The sequence below is a fragment of the Typopeltis vanoorti genome, chromosome 12 (genome assembly GCF_054136105.1).
Source record: "Typopeltis vanoorti isolate ZY-2024b chromosome 12, IOZ_Tvanoo_1.0, whole genome shotgun sequence".
NCBI lineage: Eukaryota > Metazoa > Arthropoda > Arachnida > Uropygi > Thelyphonidae > Typopeltis > Typopeltis vanoorti.
Window position 1 is genome coordinate 69,519,413 of NC_143560.1, and position 20,661 is coordinate 69,540,073.

The window sequence follows — 20,661 nt, forward strand, 5'->3', positions numbered from 1 at the left end:
CAAAGGTATATGATATAAGACAGGAGATCTCCTGTGGATCTAGAGTAGCAAAATCCATACTGATGGTCACAAATTAGATAACAGTTGTCAAGATGTTTAAGTTGTTGACTGTTACATCATTGAAAATTATATAAACAACTAAAGTGTTAGAGTTAAACTTCATTTAAATATAATCGAAAATAATCACTTAACATTTTGACCTTCACATTAAGGTGAAGGTCAAATCTGGAGTATACACATATATACAAAGAAACAAGCTGCACTACAATCTACAAGGTATGATAAAGTTACATTGAGTTAGTCAACTGTTAAAACTACTGGCCTGACCTCTGGTGAAGAAAAAAAAAAACACCTTAAAAAACATCAATACTAGAGTCCTGTTATCATCATCTATTTAGTTACAAAAAATAAATTAAGCTAGATAGCAACATGTTCATCCATAATTACTCATATAAGTACAGTCATCCCTCAACTTACATCTGTTCGAGTTACGTCCTTTCAAAGATACGTCCGTGATCCCATAAGGGAATAAATAACATTTTCGGCTACGTATAGAGGACCTGAACCAAAAGCGCATACCCCTTAGCACTGTGACTATAACCGCTAAGTCTCTTCGACATGTTGAAGAAGGAAAGCAGAAGCTGATTATGACTACGAATTCAACACTTCTTCCAGTTGGTTCATGAGATTCAAGCAGAGTTTTGAGCTGCATAATGTGAAAATGTATGGGAATCTGCATGTGCTAAGAAGGCTACCAAGGAGGAAAATTATTTGCCACAGCAATTATTTAATATGGATGAGACGTCCTTGTTTTGGAAAAAAATGCCGAGCGGACATTCATCCACAAAAAGCTGAAATCTATACCTAGTTTCAAAACCTCTTTATGCCCGTATTACGATTCTGTTATGGGTAATGTGGCTGGATATAAATTGAAACCATTTGTGATATGGCACAGTGAGAATTCCACGAATCTTCAAAAAACATTAGGAAGTATACTCCCAGTTCATTATCGGAGCAATATAAGAAGCGGATGACTCAAAAATTGTTTGAGGATGCCTTAATCAACTGTTATGTGAGTGAAATAAAAAGCTATTGTGTGAAAGAAAATGTAGAATTTAAAATTTTATTAATTCTAGATAACACTCCAGGTCATCCATCTTGTAAGTCTTATAGCAGTGATCTTCATCAAGTTCAATGTCAAGTTTTTCCCCTCCAAACACTACTTCATTGATCGAACCGATGGATCAGGGAGTTCTTGCAGTGTTTAAGGTTTATTATCTATGGACAACTTTTTCACAGGCTATTTCTGCCACTGAAGGAAATGACCAGACTCTCATGCAATTCCAGAAAACATTCAATATTTATCATGCTATTGAAAATATTGCTGTGGCTTGAGACAAAGTGACCTCACAATGTATGAGTGGTATATGGAAAAAGATATTAAAAAGGTTTGTGCATGATTTTGGAAGTTTGTAATAGTGGGCCTAGCAAACAATCTGAATCTCGAAGTGAATGATGACGACATAATTCAACTCATTAAAGTTCCCCTGAAGAGTTGACCAACAAAGAATTGGTTGAACTGGAGGAACAACTGTTGCAGAAGAGGAAAAACAAGAAAAGGGAGAGGGAAAAGAGAAACAGGAAGGGGTAGTTAAAAATTTACAGTGAAGAGGCTTGCAGAAATGTTCTTTGAGTTAGCGATGTTCTCAAAAAAATTCTGAAGACATGGACCCCAATGTTGAATACTACTTATTAGTAGAAACAAAAGTACATGATGTGTTTGCTTGCTATGAACAAATTTATGATGAAAAGAAGAGGAATAAGCAAAGCACATTGGAAAAGTGGTAACACACAGTACAGTTTTATAATACGGTTTAAAAATTAAAATGACAGTATACTTATTACGGTTAAGTCCCTAACCCCTTTGTTGATTTAACATATCGACTTACGTCTTGCCGGATGGAACGGAACCTGGCCGTAAGTCGAGGGATGACTGTATACATATATATTAAAATATAAGGCAGGGTTTGCTGGAAAACTTGAAGATCCAAATTCTTGGGATTTTTATGTCACCATTATTGTTAAGAGTAGGATGGTCAAAATTTCACAGGCTTCTTGAAATTTCCATTCATACCAAGTTTTTGTATGGTGTGAAGAACATGTTCTTTTCCATTCAGTTTGATGTAGGGTGTTAAGAGCATTATCAGAGGTCTGCTTCACCAAAATTGTTAAATTTAATGTGTCGTTTGTGTTCTTTTTTATGGATAGAGATTGTATGTCCAGTTTCATCAATATAAGCCTGGTTGGCCGAATGGTCAGCATATCTGCTCTCCAGCCAAAAGGCTATGGGTTCGAATCCCGTTGTGGGGGATGGATGTTTATCACTGTCTGTGAAAATATTAGTGGTGATGATGGGTGGCAGATGACATTGGTGTAGATGATGATGATGATGATGGTAGTTGTGGTTCATTGTAGTTGGTGGAATGAGTGGTAGAGACAGAAAATGTAGAGTAGGTGCATTTTTGAAAATTATGGAGACAACTACCGTGTTTGAATAAAAACTTTAGTTTAATATAAGTAAAATCTACATTCGACATTTCGACCTTTATGTTAAGGTCATCTTCTGGAGCATACAACTATACACAAAAAACAAGCTACACTACATTCAAACTGGTTTCTTAAAGATACTGACCAACCGCTACAACAATTGTTGGCCTGACCTCTGGTGAGAAAAAAAATAAAATAAAATAAATTATACATCAATGCTAGAGTCCTATTATTAGTGTTATCTGTTGGTTGTAGAAATACATTGGGCACAACAAGTATCTATCTATATACATATATTAACATCATGATTTTTTTTTTCTCACCAGAGGTCAGGCCAACAATTGTTGTAGCGGTTGGTCAGTATCTTTAACAAACCAGTTTGAATGTAGTGTAGCTTGTTTTCTGTGCATAGTCATATGCTCCAGAAGATGACCTTAACATAAAGTTCGAAACGTCGAATGTAGATTTTAGTTATATTAAACTAAAGTTTTTATTCAAACACGGTAGTTGTCTCCATAATTTTCAAAAATGCATTCGGATCACCGTGTAAGCTTAAAAGAAAAGAAAAGTAGAGTAGGTGCCTTTCCTTGATGAGTCTTTGGACTCCTTGGAGGTGTTACATAATAATAAGGTAAATTACTGGTTCAATAGATACAATAAACTCCAGGGTGAGCCAATGGGGCAGGGGAGGGGAGAGGATTCTTAGAGGAGTTGAATATGTTTTTTAATTTTAAAGGTGATTTAAAAGTGACATTAAGATTATAATTTTGTAGCATTATATTTATTTTTTCTGATAACCCTTTAATATATGGCATAGCTATGGTTTTACTCTAATCTATAATACATGTATTTTTTGATGAAGTTTTATGAACTTTATTGATAGTATTTTTGCTACACCCATTATTTATAAATGTATTGCTAACAATTTGTGATTTCTTGTTTAAGAGCTTGCTCATTAGAACAAATTGTTATAGCTCTATTTTTGAGGGTGTTAATGACTCCAAGTTTTTGCGAAGGGTGGTGATATGAGTTAGCATGTATATACATTGGCTGGTATGTGTGAGCTCATGTTGTTTGTTTAGGTGGCTGAGGAAGGTGTTTAACGTTTGGCAGCCATGTGGCTAGATAACGAAAACATAATCAACGTATCTAAGCCAAACTGTAGGTTTTAAAGTAAACGAATCTAAAGCATGTAACTCAAAATCTTCCATATAAAGTTAGCAATTGGGATGGGGATAGTGCTAATCCCATAGCCGTACCTTCTTTTTGTAGGTAAAAATTATTTGGTCACATGAGGCAGAATATTATAAATAAAAAACTCACAATATTTACAAGGACATATATTTTATTCTTGGAATAATGCATTTCTTCTCAAGAACTGATAATGCATACTCTACAGGGACACCATATATTGTTATCCACTTTTTTTTATTTATTTTTTATTTTTTTTATTTTTATTTTTTTATTTTTTATAATCAACCAAGGCATTTATGTATAAAATCTTATTCACATAACTAGGTGGCTATAGAAATTTGATATTTCAGGGAAAATACAAAAAAACTTACTTTGGCTTAATATTCATAAAATTTTTTCCAATAGATAGATGCTTTACTGATTTGTTTTTGCTAATTGCAGAAACAATATTTGCTAGGTCTCCGTCAAACCCTACAAAAACAAGCAAAAATGACCAAAATTGGGATTGTGGAACTTTAATAATACAAAATATAAATACTGTTTCAGAGCTACACTTTTTCACTAATTAATAGAAAATATAAACAGAAGAATATTTCATCTACTCTAGATAAATACCTACAGCACTCACTCACTCAAACTATTCACTAAAATCACCAATCATATATGAAATTGCAAAAAACCTTTAGTTCATATTGTCAATACTAGTAAAACTGTATCCTAATGATAATATACATAAACTATGAAGTAAATTAAAATTAATTGGCATATCTTGAAAAAAAAAAAAAAACACAAATTTCGTTTATTCGATATATTGAATGTTGGCAAGAAAAGACCTTCCATATATATAGACATTTCTTTATTCTTCAAATAAATATTGTGACAGTATATGGATATTATTGATTAGCAGTCAACTTCACTGCTCGTGTTTTAAAATTACAAAGAAATTAAGATGCAGATGTTTAATCCCAAGATTCCTTACGAAAATGGCACAGAACCGAGAGCAGATCATCTGTGTGATAAATAAGTGGAGTAAATAAGAGAGAGCAAGAGAGAAATAATTAGCCAAAATAATCTTCTGAATAAAATAAAAATCACTAGAGAGATTCTGAAAGCCAGTCCCAAATGTGAGAAGGATATTTTAATTAAGGTGACATTTTTGGATTTGTAAATGTGTAAATATTCTCTCCTCATTCAAGCAGTGAATGTCCCTACTGAAGTACCTAAACAAGGAGAAAAGCAGATTTTTTTTCAGGAGACTAAGATAGCCATAGATATATGTTTATGTAAGAAAAAAATGTTTATCAAAGATGAGCTCTTGCATGAAAGCTCAGATGTTTGCATGCAAGGACAGGTGAAGATAGATCTTTTTATGAGAAAGATATATATTTATTTTCATAATGGAAGGAAATGGAAAATAATGGAAGGAAATTTGAAGGGAAAAAAGTATGAATGAATCAGGCATATCTAATAGAATGGAGGAAATAGCTTCATTAGTAACAGCAGTTACTAGAAGTTTAAGAAAATCATTACCAGCAAACAGAACTTCTAAAGAAAAGCTTGTTTTATCGACACTTGATCTAACTATTAAAAGGGAAGAATTAAGGAAAAGATGACAAAGAAGTAGGAATTCTCTTTATGGGCACAAAAGTTAGATGTGTTATAAATTTTAGTAAACAAATTCTATATTGTCTGATAAACAGACAATATAGAATTTGTGGAAAAGTTAGAAAAGAAATCTAAAATGACATCAGAAAATATAACTTAGGAACAATTCAGAACATAATAGAAAAAAACAAAAAAATCTCTGAAAATTATTAAACAAAGATTACAAAGAAAAAAAAAAAAGATTGATTCCAAAATCAAAAAAATAAGCAAGGAATACATAATATATATTTATCCATTCGTACAACTCAAGAGCAAGAATATAATCCAATAAAAAAATTAAATTATCAAATAATTATGAAACCTATAATATACATGATATACTGCTGAACTAAAGGAATTTAATCCCACCATGCCCGTTTACCATTTTGAATTTACAAGTTACGTGTGTTTCATTGAGTTATTCTTTTGGCTTTATTCTTGAAATAAAAAATCTGACTGTGAATGGATATAAGCTAGTTTGCAGCTCATTTAAAAAAAAAAAAAACTCAGAGAAATTTAGATGCAGTTGTTCAGTCCTCAGATTACTTACAGAAATAGGACAGAGAAGAAACAGATCTACATGACTGGTATGTAGATTGATTTAGAGAGAGGGGTCACTGTTACAGTGTTCACAAGATGGTTGATTTGGATTTATGGCCAAAGCAACTCAGGCTAGGAGCAGTCTATTAGGTTTGTTTAACTGCATGTGATTGAATGGCTGGAACTAAAGGAATTTAATCCCACCATGCCCGTTTACCATTTTGAACTTACAAGTTACGTGTGTTTCATTGAGTTATTCTTTTGGCTTTATTCTTGAAATAAAAAATCTGACTGTGCATGGATATAAGCTAGTTTGCAGCTCATTTAAAAAAAAAAAAAAACCTCAGAGAAATTTAGATGCAGTTGTTCAGTCCTCAGATTACTTACAGAAATAGGACAGAGAAGAAACAGATCTACATGACTGGTATGTAGATTGATTCAGAGAGAGGGGTCACTGTTACAGTGTTCACAAGATGGTTGATTTGGATTTATGGCCAAAGCAACTCAGGCTAGGAGCAGTCTATTAGGTTTGTTTAACTGCATGTGATTGAATGGCTGGGCTGGTGTGCCTGCTTTGTAGGATGAAAATGCTCACAAGAACTTGATAGTTAAAGTTCAGAGGGCATATCACAAAAACAGGCAAAATATATCTCAAAGGTTCATGTGGAGGTTGAAAAGCACATTAACAAGCAGAGACAGTAAGGTTATTATACTTATCCATAAGACTTTGATTTAAGATGAGAAAGTGGTAGAGAGATGATACAGAGTTGGGTGACCAAGATAGTGAGAGATTTATGGAATTCTCTTTATTGGCACAAAAGTAAGATGTGTTATAAATTTAGGTTGATAAACAGAAGAGAGAGATTGTGACAGACTCATATAGGTTACTAAAGTGTATTTTATAGGACTGATGCAGAAAAAATATTTCAATACAAGACATGAGGAATAAGGAGAAGGAGGCAATGCAACAACAATAAAAGCCAGGCTAGAGTGTGATTAATAAATTCAGGAGAACTAAATTCTTTATTTGGAGAGGAGTAAATGGTTGTCAGAGGTAGTTGTGATTTCTGTAAGTACAGTGGTATCTCGCTAATCCGAACTAATAAAAACCGTGCTCATTCGGATTAGTAAAAGGTTCGGATTAGCGAATTTCCCCACAAGAGACAACAATAACTACTATTTAATACAAAAATAATCAGATTCTAATGGTACATCAATTTAATTCTGTAAATGAATGAAGTAAATGATAGAAAAAAAGCTATTGTAGTGTAATGTAAAACTTAAAAAATAATACAGCACACAAGTTTATTTTAGTAAAAATAATAGTTTGTATGTACCTGTATTGTTGAGGATTCTGATTTAATAAAATTGCATAGTTCAGTACTAACTTAATTTGCTTAAAAAATCACTTTCTTATACACAACACAAAAAAAAAAGTTTTTTTATTTCTTTGTAAAAAAAGTCATGTTTTTTTTTGCTTCTTGGAAGCTAAACTTTTTTCGAATGCTTCTTCTCGGAGCTGCATTAGCAATAAAATTTTGTGGAATGGCGTATCATTCTGCTTAGCATATTCTATACACATATTAAAACTTCCAACTGCCTCTTCATGTTTTACTTTTTTTTTCTTCGAGTTTTTTTATTGTCATCATCGTCTTCTAATTCATTCTATAGTGTCATATTTATAATTTCAGCATATGATTTGATTTCAAATTCACTTTCAGTTCTACCTGTAATCCATTCCTTAATATCTGTTTGTGAAATTTACCTTTGTGTACAGTATAAAAAAGCAAACGCGAACACACAATGAATCAAAATAGGCCTACACTATAACCGTACAATCGACAGTATGAAAAAATACTGTACTGTAATAATAATAAAATAAATAATAATAGTTACAAAATAATTATTAAATAAAAATAATAGTACACAAAATAATAATAAGTAATAAATAAAACTTTTTTTTCTTTCAAACCGCAGTTCGGATTACTGGAGGGTTCGGACTAAAGAGGTTCAGATTAGCGAGATACCACTGTGTATTAGACTCACTGGCTGCTGGAATGAGTCTTCAGATCCCAAGGAGATGCCTATATATTAACAATAATAACCCTTGTCATATGACTAATCCTGTACCATATGATTTCAGAGAGATCAGAATTGCAACCATTCAGTGAAAGATGAACACACTTTTTCATACACCTTGGATTGTATAAAAATAAAATAAAATGGAGGCATTACTTTCATACTAACATTTATATGTACTGTTTTCAGTGAAACCATTGATAGGAATCTTGTGCAGTGAGAGAAATTTAACACTGGAAGAGAATATGAAAAAGCATTGCAGAATATCATTATATATGGCTCAGCCAGAGAAATAATATAAATCATAAATGCTGTTCTTGAATGAAGTGGCAACACCCCACCAGAATGCATTATATGGTTAGAGTAGTGTTACAGTGCTCACATCTAGGTAGATCATCAGACTTCAAGATGCTAGTCTGTTTCTAGAATCTGCCATGGCATTTTTACAAAATTCACCAAATCTAAACAAATTTGGCTGCCTCACTTTACCAAAAATCTGGAAGACCACCACTGTACACACTGAGGGTGCAAGTAAGGAAAACAGGATCCCACTTTTCACACTCAGTCTCTGTTTGCCTTCCTGATATTGTGCCTGCATACATGTGCTTAGTTCATGTCTTTGTGTCCATAAAGATTGGTAGAGTAATTTATTAGATACATAAATTTAGTTGGTAAATTTAGTTTTCCTCATCCCAAACATAAAATCACCATGAACACATTTGGTAGTCATTACCAGGTCTAAATATAAATTTAGGTATATTATAAAGTTCATATCACTGCCACCAATAATGAACTTATGTCTCCTGGCAGAAGGCTGATAAATATAATTCAGCAAAATTCTGAAAGATGGTCTTATCATCAACTTAAACCTAAGCTACACTATTTTAAATCCAGCTTTCGAAGGGAATCATGACAGGATGTTAGTTCTATTATCCATTACTATTTTGAATTTTGGTTTAAAATCTAGTGATATGTCAGTAGCTTAATAAATTATCATGTTTCTTTTGTACTGGTGTGCTTATTAATTAATACTATTAAATATTTAAAATTAATAAACAGATGAAATAATCACATTTAGTATCTGATTAGTGAGGATCAATCTATGAAGAGAACGGTGCACATAATTTAATGGAGATTGCTGTAATAAAAATCAATTATTTTCTTTTGGCTTATTTGGAAGTAGTTCAGTATTAAAGCTGAGATATTTTAATAATCTAATAACTTATCAGAAAATCTATATATTTCAATGTTGCAATTTTATCAAGATTTATCACACCGGGGGAATTAAGCATCTTGCATGTGCACATCAACATTCAAACTCATTCGATTTGATTTAAAATGAAATGGATTAAAAAAAAAAAATATATATATATATATATATATATATGGTCATGATTTAATAATGCCTATATAATAAAAATCACGTATCAAGAAATATACCATTCTCACTGATATCCAAGCTACACAAACAACGAATACCAGGAAGACATGATTCCAAAACCAAAGCACCTTGAGATCTCAGTTCATTATTATTTAAATCAAGTGCAACATCAGTGGCAATTTCATTACATGCAAGTCCAAGAAGCATGGCCCTACAGGAACACAACAAATGAAAAACAAAACATGCTGTGGTTACTGAATAAAAATACTGTTTTTTTTTCATAGTATATGCATATTAAGTTGTTTTATTCTCATCATAAAAACTAAGAACATTTGCTAATTAATCCAGTAAAAAACTATAGACAGACAAACATATTTACCTATATAATGATTTTTTTGTTTACATATTTACCAAATTCATTATTTTTGCAGACATAAGAGATGAACTAAAAAAATGAAAAAAAAAAAAGGACCTCCCATATGATGGAGAAACACATGATCATGACATCAATATTTAGATGCTTATTGGCTGTCCTCAGAGAGAAAGTGAAAGAGAGGACCATAAAAATATGAAAAACAAAATTCTGCTTAACTTCTGATATATCCTGCACACCCCTTGAGGGTGTACAGGATATTTAATGCTACCCTCAACAATTTTTATCAGATTAAGACTACAGACTTAAGCTGATAAATTGTTGAGGGTAGCATTAAATTAAGGGACCAAAATTATTATTTGTATTGATATAGCAAAGAGGTATTACCTAACTACCATTTTTGGTAGTTTGGTAATTTGATATGGTAGTTTGATATGGTCTATCTTCTACCCCCTTAGGAGATTGGATTGCAAGCTTCCTATTTTCATATTTCCCCATCAAAACAGAGAATTCCAGAACACTGTACTTAAGCCTACACTCTTCTATCTATACATAAAACACCATCTCTCACTACACCAAAATCCAATTGAGAGTTTTTGTTGTTTGTTTGTTTACAGTACTCACATACACAACAAGATTTTTTTTCCCCATGAAGATATCAGTGGTGCAAAATAGAGAGAGAGTTTAGGAGACAGAAGGGATATTGAATAGCTGCTGTAAGTGTTTTAACAGACTATGAAGAAAACAGGGAAATTACCAATTCTAATGACAGTGACCATAACAATAGTTTTATAAAATGATCAACAACAGAATGGTGTAAAATGGGTCATTAATCAAAATAAATGTTCTCTTTCTTTCATTGTGAGTCAGGGATTTTTATGGGGCTCTTTGGAGAAGGGGGAGGGGGACTACCCATAAGAGTGACTTAAAAATCACAAATATCTATAAACATATTCAATGGTTTGATGGATTTGTAACTAGTATAAATTGATTGTGCAGAACTAATACTGGTCAAAAGTGAAGTAATACCTGAGTGAAAGTGAAAATCTCATTTCCTGAATGATAAGGAGGTAATATTTTTAATATGTTTAGGTTGGCTTGATTACCTGTGGTTAGTGTATCTACTCTCTAACCAACAGGCTCAAATTCTGACATGGCATACAGATGGGGAGGGGGGAACTGCCTTTATGTGGAGGGGATGAATTTCATAGAATAGTGTTTGACTACGAGGTGCTTTATAACTGAGAGGAGACCTCAACGTAGCCTTTAAAAGAATGCGAAGAATCGACCAGGGCTTCTGACCAAATATCCTCACCTTCTTGTGGTGAGGATATTAGGTGATCTTATGTTATCAGATTTTATATTTCTGCCTTGTAAGGCACGTTTTACAGTATCAGTCTACCTATATCTTGGTCTTCCTCTGAGTATTTTTCCTGCCAACATGACAGAGAACACTTGTTTTGCTAATCTTTCCTCTCCCATTCTGTTTAAGTGACCATACCACTTGAGATTAGCTCTGCTAATGCATTCCTGGATGCTGACAATGTCAAGTTCTTTCATAATATCCTTGTTTTTAATATGATATTGCCATCGATGCCATCTGTTCATTCCTCTAATCTTACTCAAGACTCTCATTCTGCAGTCTCTAATCTCTGATCAAGTGTTTTACTTCTAACCCAGCTCTCAGATCCATAAGTTAAAATTTTTTTGAACACTGTCTTGAATAGCTTAGTAAGGGAAGTCAACTGAATAAATTCATTCAGTTGACTTCCTACCATACCAGCTTTGTTAATTCTGTTGTCTATTTACATATTTAATTGATCATCTTCACTAAAAATCATGCCTAAGTAGCTGAAATGTTTTACTTGTTCTATAGGTTCTCCATTCACAATGCAGTTGATATTTTCAATACTTCTGCCTGTTTTCAATGACATTGTCTCGTTATTGCTGACCTTCATACCAAATCTATTACAACAGTTTTTCAGTTTAGTCAGTGAATCTTGCACACTTGCAGTGACTTATTTAGAAGTATAACATCATCTGCATAAAATAAAGAGCTGAGATTAACATCTCAATTTTGTCACCAGGTTCAACAGCACTCTCCTTCATAATGTGATCCATATAGATAATGAATACCAGAGGGGATAATGTACATCCATGTCTGACACCAGATTTAAAATTAAACCATACATCCTTCAATTTTATAATAAAATTAGTTTAATCCTTTATCCGAGTGTGAGCAAACAAAGTTTGCACCTGAAAGTATCTTCAGGACAAGGGTAAGGTGGTACAACACCAGGGAAACTTGTTGCAAAGGTGGAGCAAGCTACCAGCACTCATATCTCAGTATCTCCTATAATGTAATGCAAAACACATCTCCTTGCGAATATGTCTAATGTTATGCATTAAGGGAAGGGCCACTACCCAGACTAGTTTTGACCTTTATTGAGATCTCTTCAGTGGGAGCCAGGCCCAAGTGGAGATACCAGGCAGAAGCATTAGCAGGTCATCTCCACCTATAGGAGTTGCCAAATGGTGTGCCACCCTTTTTTAATAAATTACTCTGGATTTAGAGAAAGATGTTGAAAGTTTATTTTTCACTTGGTTAGAGTATAATAAAATTAGTTTAATCCTTTATCCAAGTGTGAGCAAACAAAGATTGTGCCTGAAAGTATCTTCAGGACTGGGGTAAGGTGGTACAACACCAGCGCAACTCGTTCAAAGGTGGAGCAAGCTACCAACACTCCTATCTCAGTATCTCCTATAATGCAAAACACATCTCCTTGTGGATATGTCTAATGTTATGCATTAAGGGAAGGGCCACTACCCAGACTAGTTTCGAGTTTCGAGTTTCAGGTGCAAACTTTGTTTGCTCACACTTGGATAAAGGATTAAACTAATTTTATTATACTCTAGTCTGGGTAGTGGACCTATCCTTAATGCATAACATTAGATTATTGAAGACTTTCATGGATGGAGCCACATGAAATTTGAACTTCATCATCAAATTCCTGCCATGCACCTTCAAAGGGAGTGTAGAGAATATGATAATACTACATGAAAAATTTACACCATTACTAACTTCCTATCTACAATTTTCGTCCAAATCAGTCTGTTACTTGTCAAGACACCAACATTATCAGATCTTATATTTCTATTGTCTAAGGCACATTGTACCGTATCAATTCACCTATATCTCGGTCTTCCTCTGAGTCGTTTTCCTGCCAACCTGGCAAAGAACACTTGTTTTGCTAATCTTTCCTCACCCATTCTGTTTAAGTGACCATACCACCTGAGATTAGCTCTGCTAATGCATTCCTGGATGCTGACAATATCAAGTTCTTTCTTGATATCCTCGTTTTTGATGTGATATTGGCATTGATGCCATCTGTTCACACCTCTAATCTTTCTCAGGACTCTCATATCTGCGGTCTCTAGTCTTTGGTCAATTGTTTTACTTCTGACCTAGCTCTCAGATCCATAAGTTAAAATTGGTTTGAACACTGTCTTGTATACAGCTAATTTAGTGTTCTGACTAATTTCTCCCTTATTCCATATGAATAAGAGAGAAATACTATCTTCACTAAAAATCGTGCCTAAGTAGCTGAAATGTTTTACTTGTTCCACAGGTTCTCCGTTCACAATGCAGTTGACATTTTCAATGATTCTGCCTATTTTCATGTCTTTGTCTTTTTATTGCTGACATTCATACCATATCTATTACAACAGTTATTCAATTTAGTCAGGGAATCTTGCAGAATTGTAGCGGATTTATTTACAAGTATAACATCATCTGCATAAAGCAAAGAGCTGACATTAACTTCTGATATCATGTTTGTATTGTGTATTAAGTGGTATTAAACATGATATCATCAATTTTGATATCATGTTTAATACCACTTTCCTTCATAATGTGATCCTTATACATAATGAATAATAGAGGGATATAATGTACATCCTTGTCTCATACCAGATTTAACATTAAACCATCTTCCTGTATTTCCTTCAATTCTAACTGCTGACTTACAACTCAAATACAGACTAAGTATTGCTTGATATAATACCCCATCGACATCATATAACTATAGCGTATTGAATAGCTTCTCTCTTGGCACCTTGTTATATGCCTTTTCCAGATCGACAAAACTTAAATACAGATCTTTGTTATATTCCTATGATTTCTCCACTATTTATCGTAAAGTGAATATCTGATCCCGACAGCCTCTGTTTGGTCTGAATCCAGCTTGTTCTTCCACAATTCTTCTCAATCGTTTCTCAAGTATACTGAAATAAATCTTACCAGGAATACTCAGTAGGGAAATACCTCTGTAATTCTCACATTCAGTTTTATTTCCCTTTTTATATATAGATACTATGGGAGCACTACTCCAATCATCGGGAATTTGTCCCTCTGTCTAGGCCTTCTGAAGTATGCAGTGCAGCCACCGTAAGACTTTTATACCACCATACTTCAGCATTTCTGGTTGCATATCATCTACTCCTGCTGCCTTTCCACGTTTCAAACCTTTGATAGCTTTTTCTACTTCAAGTATGGATATGTATTCCTGACTGCATGCCTGATCAGTGTTTTTTACCACTGTACACTGTACTATCAGTGCTTGTTTCGTTTAGCAATTTTTTGAAGTAATTACTGCATACTTCAAGGATATTTTTTCTGCCATTCTCATGTTACCTTTATCATCTCTAACTCATTTTACAGCACTCTTTCCTCCATTTCTAAGTTACCTTTATCATCTCTAACTCATTTTACAGCACTCTTTCCTCCATTTCTAAGCTTCTTCAACAACCTCCAGAATATTTTGCCACCTTCTTGATATTTATTTTCTATGTTCTTGCTAAAGTCCTCCCATGGCTTTTGTTTAGCTAGTTTTACAAAGTGTTTAGCTTTCTTACATTTGTCTCTATATTCTCTAAGAGCAAAAGCTGACTTATTTGACAGGAACTTTTGATAAGCTTTCTTCTTTTCCTTCACTGCCTCATTAACTTCCTGTGTCCACCATGTAGTTCTGATTTTTTTATCCTTGCACACAACCTCACCACATGCCTCTCTGGCTGAATCAATCAGGATTTTCTTCAAGACTTGCCACTGAATCACTAAGGTTTGGTTCCTGTTCTCAAACTCTTTCATTTTTTCTTCAATAATCTTTGTGTATTTTAGTCTACAGTGCACATCTGAGAGCTGCTCAACTTTTATTCGCTTTAAAACTTTCTTACATGTCATTCTTTTCGATATGAAATTTAATTTTATTCTGCTGAAGACTAAATAGTGATCACTTTCAATTTGAAATCCTCTGTATACTCTGGTGACCTGCACCAGGGAGAAAACATCACTATCAACAATAACATAGTCAATGAGACTTTTCTTATTCCTAGCCTCTTCTCTCCATGTGAATTTATGCACATTTTTATGTTGGAACATGGTGTTAGTAATAACCAGTCCATGTCCTGAGCAGAACTCCAATAGATATTTGCCATTATTATTAGCTTTGCTCTTTTCTATAAATTTTCCCAAAATATTTTTGTATGTCTCACAATCATTTCCTACTTTGCTATTTAGATCCCCAACAAGGACCAACTTTTCCTTTTTCATTGTGTCAGTTGCTTTTTCTAAAGCATCAAAAAATTCCTCCACTTCTACCTTAGTAGAACCTTCTGTGGGACCATAGGCACAAATAAGTCTCATTGTCCGGTTCCCCATTCTGATATTTGCCCACATCATTCTACTTGATACTGCCTGCCATTCAAGATTAGCCTCGTATTTAGCGTTGAATACTATGGCTACTCCTCCTTTTCCTTGATTGTCATTGCCTGAATATAACATTTTGTATTTATTGCTCAGAAAGATCTCACCAGTTTTGGTCTTTTTTGTTTCAGTCACCCCTATTATGTCGATCTGGTACTTATCTAATTCCTCAGCTAGCTCCATTTCTTTGCCATTCAGGCTTCTTATGTTGATAGTACCGATCTTTAACTCTGGTGATGTTGAGTTCGGGTTTGTTTTCAGATTTGTTCCAGTAGCTGACTTTTTGCTGTTTGCCCTGTTCCCTGGCGAAAACAAAGGGGGAGCCTTGTTTAACCAGGCGATGCCCTAGCTGGCATGAAATTTTGTCATGTTGTACCATCATTTTGTATATTGATTTAAGCCAATAAGAATACAATTTGGTCGACTAAGTCCCAAATTGCCAGCCCATCCTCGTTCGCTCAGTATCCAGGTAGATACCCAACAGGTTGCACCACTAGAAGGTGAGGATTGGACATTAGGTCAGAAGCCGTGGTCGGTTCTCCGCATTCAGGCTATGTGGAATTCTCCTCTCGGTTATACAGCTTTGATCCTTAAGCACCCAATTTGAACTTTATGTAATACTTATAATATACTTATATACTTAATACTTATATATGATATACTTATACTTTCAATATTAGGAATAATTTGAACTTTATATTACTAATATTAAAAGTATTAAAGAGCTCTGAAATAAAATATCATTTTTTAATATTAATTATTGCCATTAATTGTAAACAAAAATAGAAGACTTCTTTCCCAGAAGGAAGACAATAACTATGTTAAATAGCTCTTCACAAATAGTGCTGTTCAAATTTCATATTTTCACCCAACTGTTTGAAATAAAATAAGGTTACTCTTTACTAATTTTCTCCTTTTCTCTATTATTATTCCAGATCTTCACAGAGTCACAAGAATCATCATGGGAAGTTTGTTTTAGACAACACAGAGTCAACTATACCACTACTTAAATTTATTATTTAGTCTCCACTTTCACCAGTCTCTCACGCAACGAATTGCGGGCCTCTGCCACTCTCAATGCACAGATTTATTGCCTATTTTCTTTACATCTTTTCACATTCTGCTATAAGAAAAATCTCACAAGTGTCAATCTGATAAATACGTCTCAACTTAAATATCTCAATCACATTAATTTTCTTTCCACCAGACTATATTACATGTGATCAGCCTATCCTCATAACCAATGCTTTGCAGTCCTAATATTTTCATTATCTGCCTCTGCAGCCTCTCTGTAGCTTCAACCCTTCCAAATCGTGGTGACTAGATTAGAGCAAAATAATCCAGATGTGGCCGAATAAAGGTTTTATTCGGCCACAGGTATGAAGTCATTAAGGTCTGAAGGTATGATTATCTTGGTCAGAAAAGAAACAAAAAAACATCCAGTATGGCCAACTGAAAATGCAGACTAGCACAACATGCCATGAAGAAAGACAGACCACTTAACAAATTCCAGTTTAAATCGCAGAGAGAGAGAGAGATAGTGTTCCTGGCATATTCTACAGAAACTTAACTGCAATAAAGCTGATGGTATGATCTTGCAAAGATTTTGGTGAATCACCCTATCTTCCCATCAGCATTATTAACAGAAATTACCATGAAGAGTGAAACTATCATACTCATGTACATGACTGTCCTTGCTCTTGAAGATATTTCATTCATTGTCTTCAGTGACTGTGTATTGTCAAAGTTCCTCTGATAATGCTAACTTCAGCTAGCAAAGCATTTGGTTGTATATAATTAATTTTAGGCAATAAATTATTTATTTGCATTCAAATTTCAGGCAGCCTTTTTGTTCCAGAAACTCTGAAGAATCATATGTTGTATTTACCTATTTTCAGCACATCACTTCCACTGCTACTAAAGCCAGAGACAATCATATTCAAGTCACCTAAGTGCTTCCTGCTGCCTGCATTTCATGCATATATACATTCCTGTTCTTCAGGAATGCAAACATATGCATGGTGCAAGTATAGCATACTTGCACCATGCCATGTATAATGCAGCGTTCAAACAGTGGCCGACCATAAAACCATATGGTAGGGAACTGAGCTTTGGAAGTCATCATAATGAAACTACACAAATCATACAGTTGCATTAACTTAAAAACTAGCTATCACATAGATCAGTGTTTCCCAATGTGGAGCATATGTCCCAGAGGAGCAATTAGAAAATGATGTTGCATTCGTCACCTCATCACCGATAGAGTCAAAAAATCACCATTGTCGACGATAAATTATCAATGTTGTAACCCTGACTTTCCAAGAAAAAAAGCTGGCAACACTAGTACAGCAGTCAACATAAATACTTGGCGGTGTAAGTGTGTTAAGGTTAGATCATAGCACGTGTCACTTCTGAAAAGTAAATAGTACCAATTTAACTTTGTGCAGATTTTTTTGTAGAAACAATGAGGCAAGTTTGTTTAATTTTATTATGTATTGTGTTTTTTTTGTTTATGTAATGGCTTTAGTGGGGTAAATGACTTGTTACTGAAAAAAAAATCATCTGGATATCACAAACCATGGGGATTTCAGGTTGAATAAATTAGTGTCTCAATTAAAAACTATTTGCAGCAGGCATCAAGCTCAAGGATCACATTAACTTGAATTTTATTTTTCCAAGTTCAGTTCTATTTATGTTTTATAATATACAAAGTGTAATATAAAATTTATATTCACTGAAGAAAGTCAAATTAAAAACAATTTTTACCTATGTTCCTCTTTTTATTTGAAGTATCTATTAATATTATGCTTTTTCAGAACTTGGTTGACTATTATGCTAGAGAGGGAATCAAAATCTTTGAGGTATTGAAGTGGGGCATGATCCAAAAAAGGTTAGGAACTAGTAATATAGATACACAAAAAATTCCCTACAAATAATAATGCTACAAACTTTATTTTTTCACCTCATATTTAGAATATTTTCTGCATTACTTTTTTTTTTTTTTCCAAATTTTCATGGGTGCCACTCTACCAAGCTGGCTATTACCCCTTTCAACTAATGATGTAAAAGCACAAGCAGCTATTGTCAACATCTATATACATTTCAGTCCAAAAAGTATCAGAACTTTTCATTCTTTTTCATTCCATCTACCTCTGTTCTTTGGAACAGCTGTCCTCAATGACTACAACCCATAGCTCTTCAAAAAATTCTCTCACGTATTATTATTTTTTTTTTAAATTAAATAAAATGAAATCACTGCAACTTTTAGAGTATGTAATTATTCTAATCTAATTATGAAGGATTATTGTATCCTCTAGTCTTCAATATTCATGATGTTTTAAGGTATAAATTTTGCAGATTTTACAGATGATACAAAATTGGGGAGAGCAATGAAGAGTCAAGCAGATGTTATAGACTTACAGGAGAACTTGAAGAGACTGCATGAATGGGCAGGTAAATGGAACTATTAGTTCGATGTTGCAAAGTGTAAGTTTTGAAATTTGGTAAGTAATGATATGTTGCAAAGTATACACTTGGTGTGGAAACTATAAAGGAGGTACAGAAGATGAGAGATCTGGGAGTGGTGGAGGACAAGGACCTGAGATTCAGAGGTCACACTGAACAAGTTGTGAACACATCACATCAGATAATGGTAATGATGTGGAGAACCCTGATGTGGAGAAATAAAGAGATCATGATGCCATTATATAAGGCCTTGATCAGGCCTCATATGGATTACTGTGCGCAGATTTGGTCACGAGGATTTCATGGTAGTGATGAATATGTTAAAAAATATATTTTTTAACATATTCAAAAAAAAATTCACAAAGATGATCAGTGGTCTTTGGAGTGTAGAGTACGAAGACAGATTGAGAAAATCTAAATTGCAAAGCCTAAATAAGAGAAGGAAGGCAGATATGAATGAGACATACAAGCTAGTCAGAGGTTGTTATCAGGTTGACATGGAAGAGATTTTTTAGAATGGCATGGAGAGGAACAAGAGACCATCTCAGGAAAACTGGATAAGGAGGATGTGAGCAGAGGAGTGAGGGGTAGATTCTTTACATGGAGAATGGTTGGTGAGTGGAATGCATTGCCTGAGTGTGTTGTGAATGAGACACAGTGAATCAGTTTAAGGCATGGATGAGATTTGTGTATAATAGCGTGTACCTCCCACAATGAGTCTCTGACTCCATGGAGATCACATTAATAATAATAATAATAAACACCAAGAGAGGAAAATATATATTTATTAAACTCACTAATATTTTGCTGGTTTCTAACACGCATCATCAAATCACAATTATAACTATAGGAAAACAATTTAAATTATAACTGACAACAGAACTAGTGTCCTTATTTATTGCAGACCTTACTCTGGATACTGCTTCACATAGGATCAGATACAGGAAAACATCTTTATTACATGGAAGTCATTACAGATCTGAGAGACCATTTTTAGAATGGTCTCTCAGACCATCTGTATTAGCTATGAAGCATTCCCCTAACCTCAACAAGTATGATTGCATTAAATTATCAAAGATCTGGGAGACCATTATTTTAAGACCCAATAGCCTGACTTCTCTAAACTTTGTGGTTATCTGATCCATAGAGGGTGCCATGTAAGGAAATTAGTTCTGTTGTCAGTTACAATTTAAACTGTTTTATGCAATTATGTAGTTTAGTGCTGTGTGCCTATTACAGTTATAATTGTGCTCTGAGGATTCTCATTAGAAGACGAGTAAAATATTAACAAGTTTAATAAATCTATTTTTTTCCTCTCTTGGTGTTGTTCATATCATAAAACAGTATGAATCATCACTGATACCTAAGCCTTTCTACATGTAACCATCAATATCAGGTAAAAGCAGGATACACGGAAAGAACTGTTGAGAAAGGGAAAGGAAGCATGAGACTGACTTGTAGAGTGAATAAAGAGATTAAGAGACTAGAGGTTATCTAGTGCAGAGAGAATGAGAGGAACTGTGAGAAAATAGCATGAGAGAGAGAGAGAGGAGAATACAAGAGACAGGAAATCAAAGAAAGTTGAGAGGATATAGAGTAGCAAGGGATAGAGCAAGGAGGAAAGGGGTAAAGTGGAAGAAAAAGGCGAGAGAGAAAGAGAGAGGGACAGAACAT

General features: G+C 34.0%; 1 protein-coding gene across 2 annotated transcripts in view; it reads right to left on the bottom strand.

Annotated features, from left to right (window-relative positions):
• The window catches only part of LRR (capping protein regulator and myosin 1 linker 1 leucine rich repeat protein), a 917,109-nt gene that overhangs the window by 570,684 nt on the left and 325,764 nt on the right, over positions 1 to 20,661 (bottom strand). For both annotated transcript variants that reach the window (XM_090401192.1, XM_090401191.1), the window contains exons 15-16: positions 9,445 to 9,596; positions 4,113 to 4,212 (exon numbers count right to left, since the gene is read on the bottom strand). In XM_090401192.1, the coding sequence (XP_090257318.1) occupies positions 4,113 to 4,212; positions 9,445 to 9,596 (252 nt within the window). The remainder of the gene's footprint in view (positions 1 to 4,112; positions 4,213 to 9,444; positions 9,597 to 20,661) is intronic.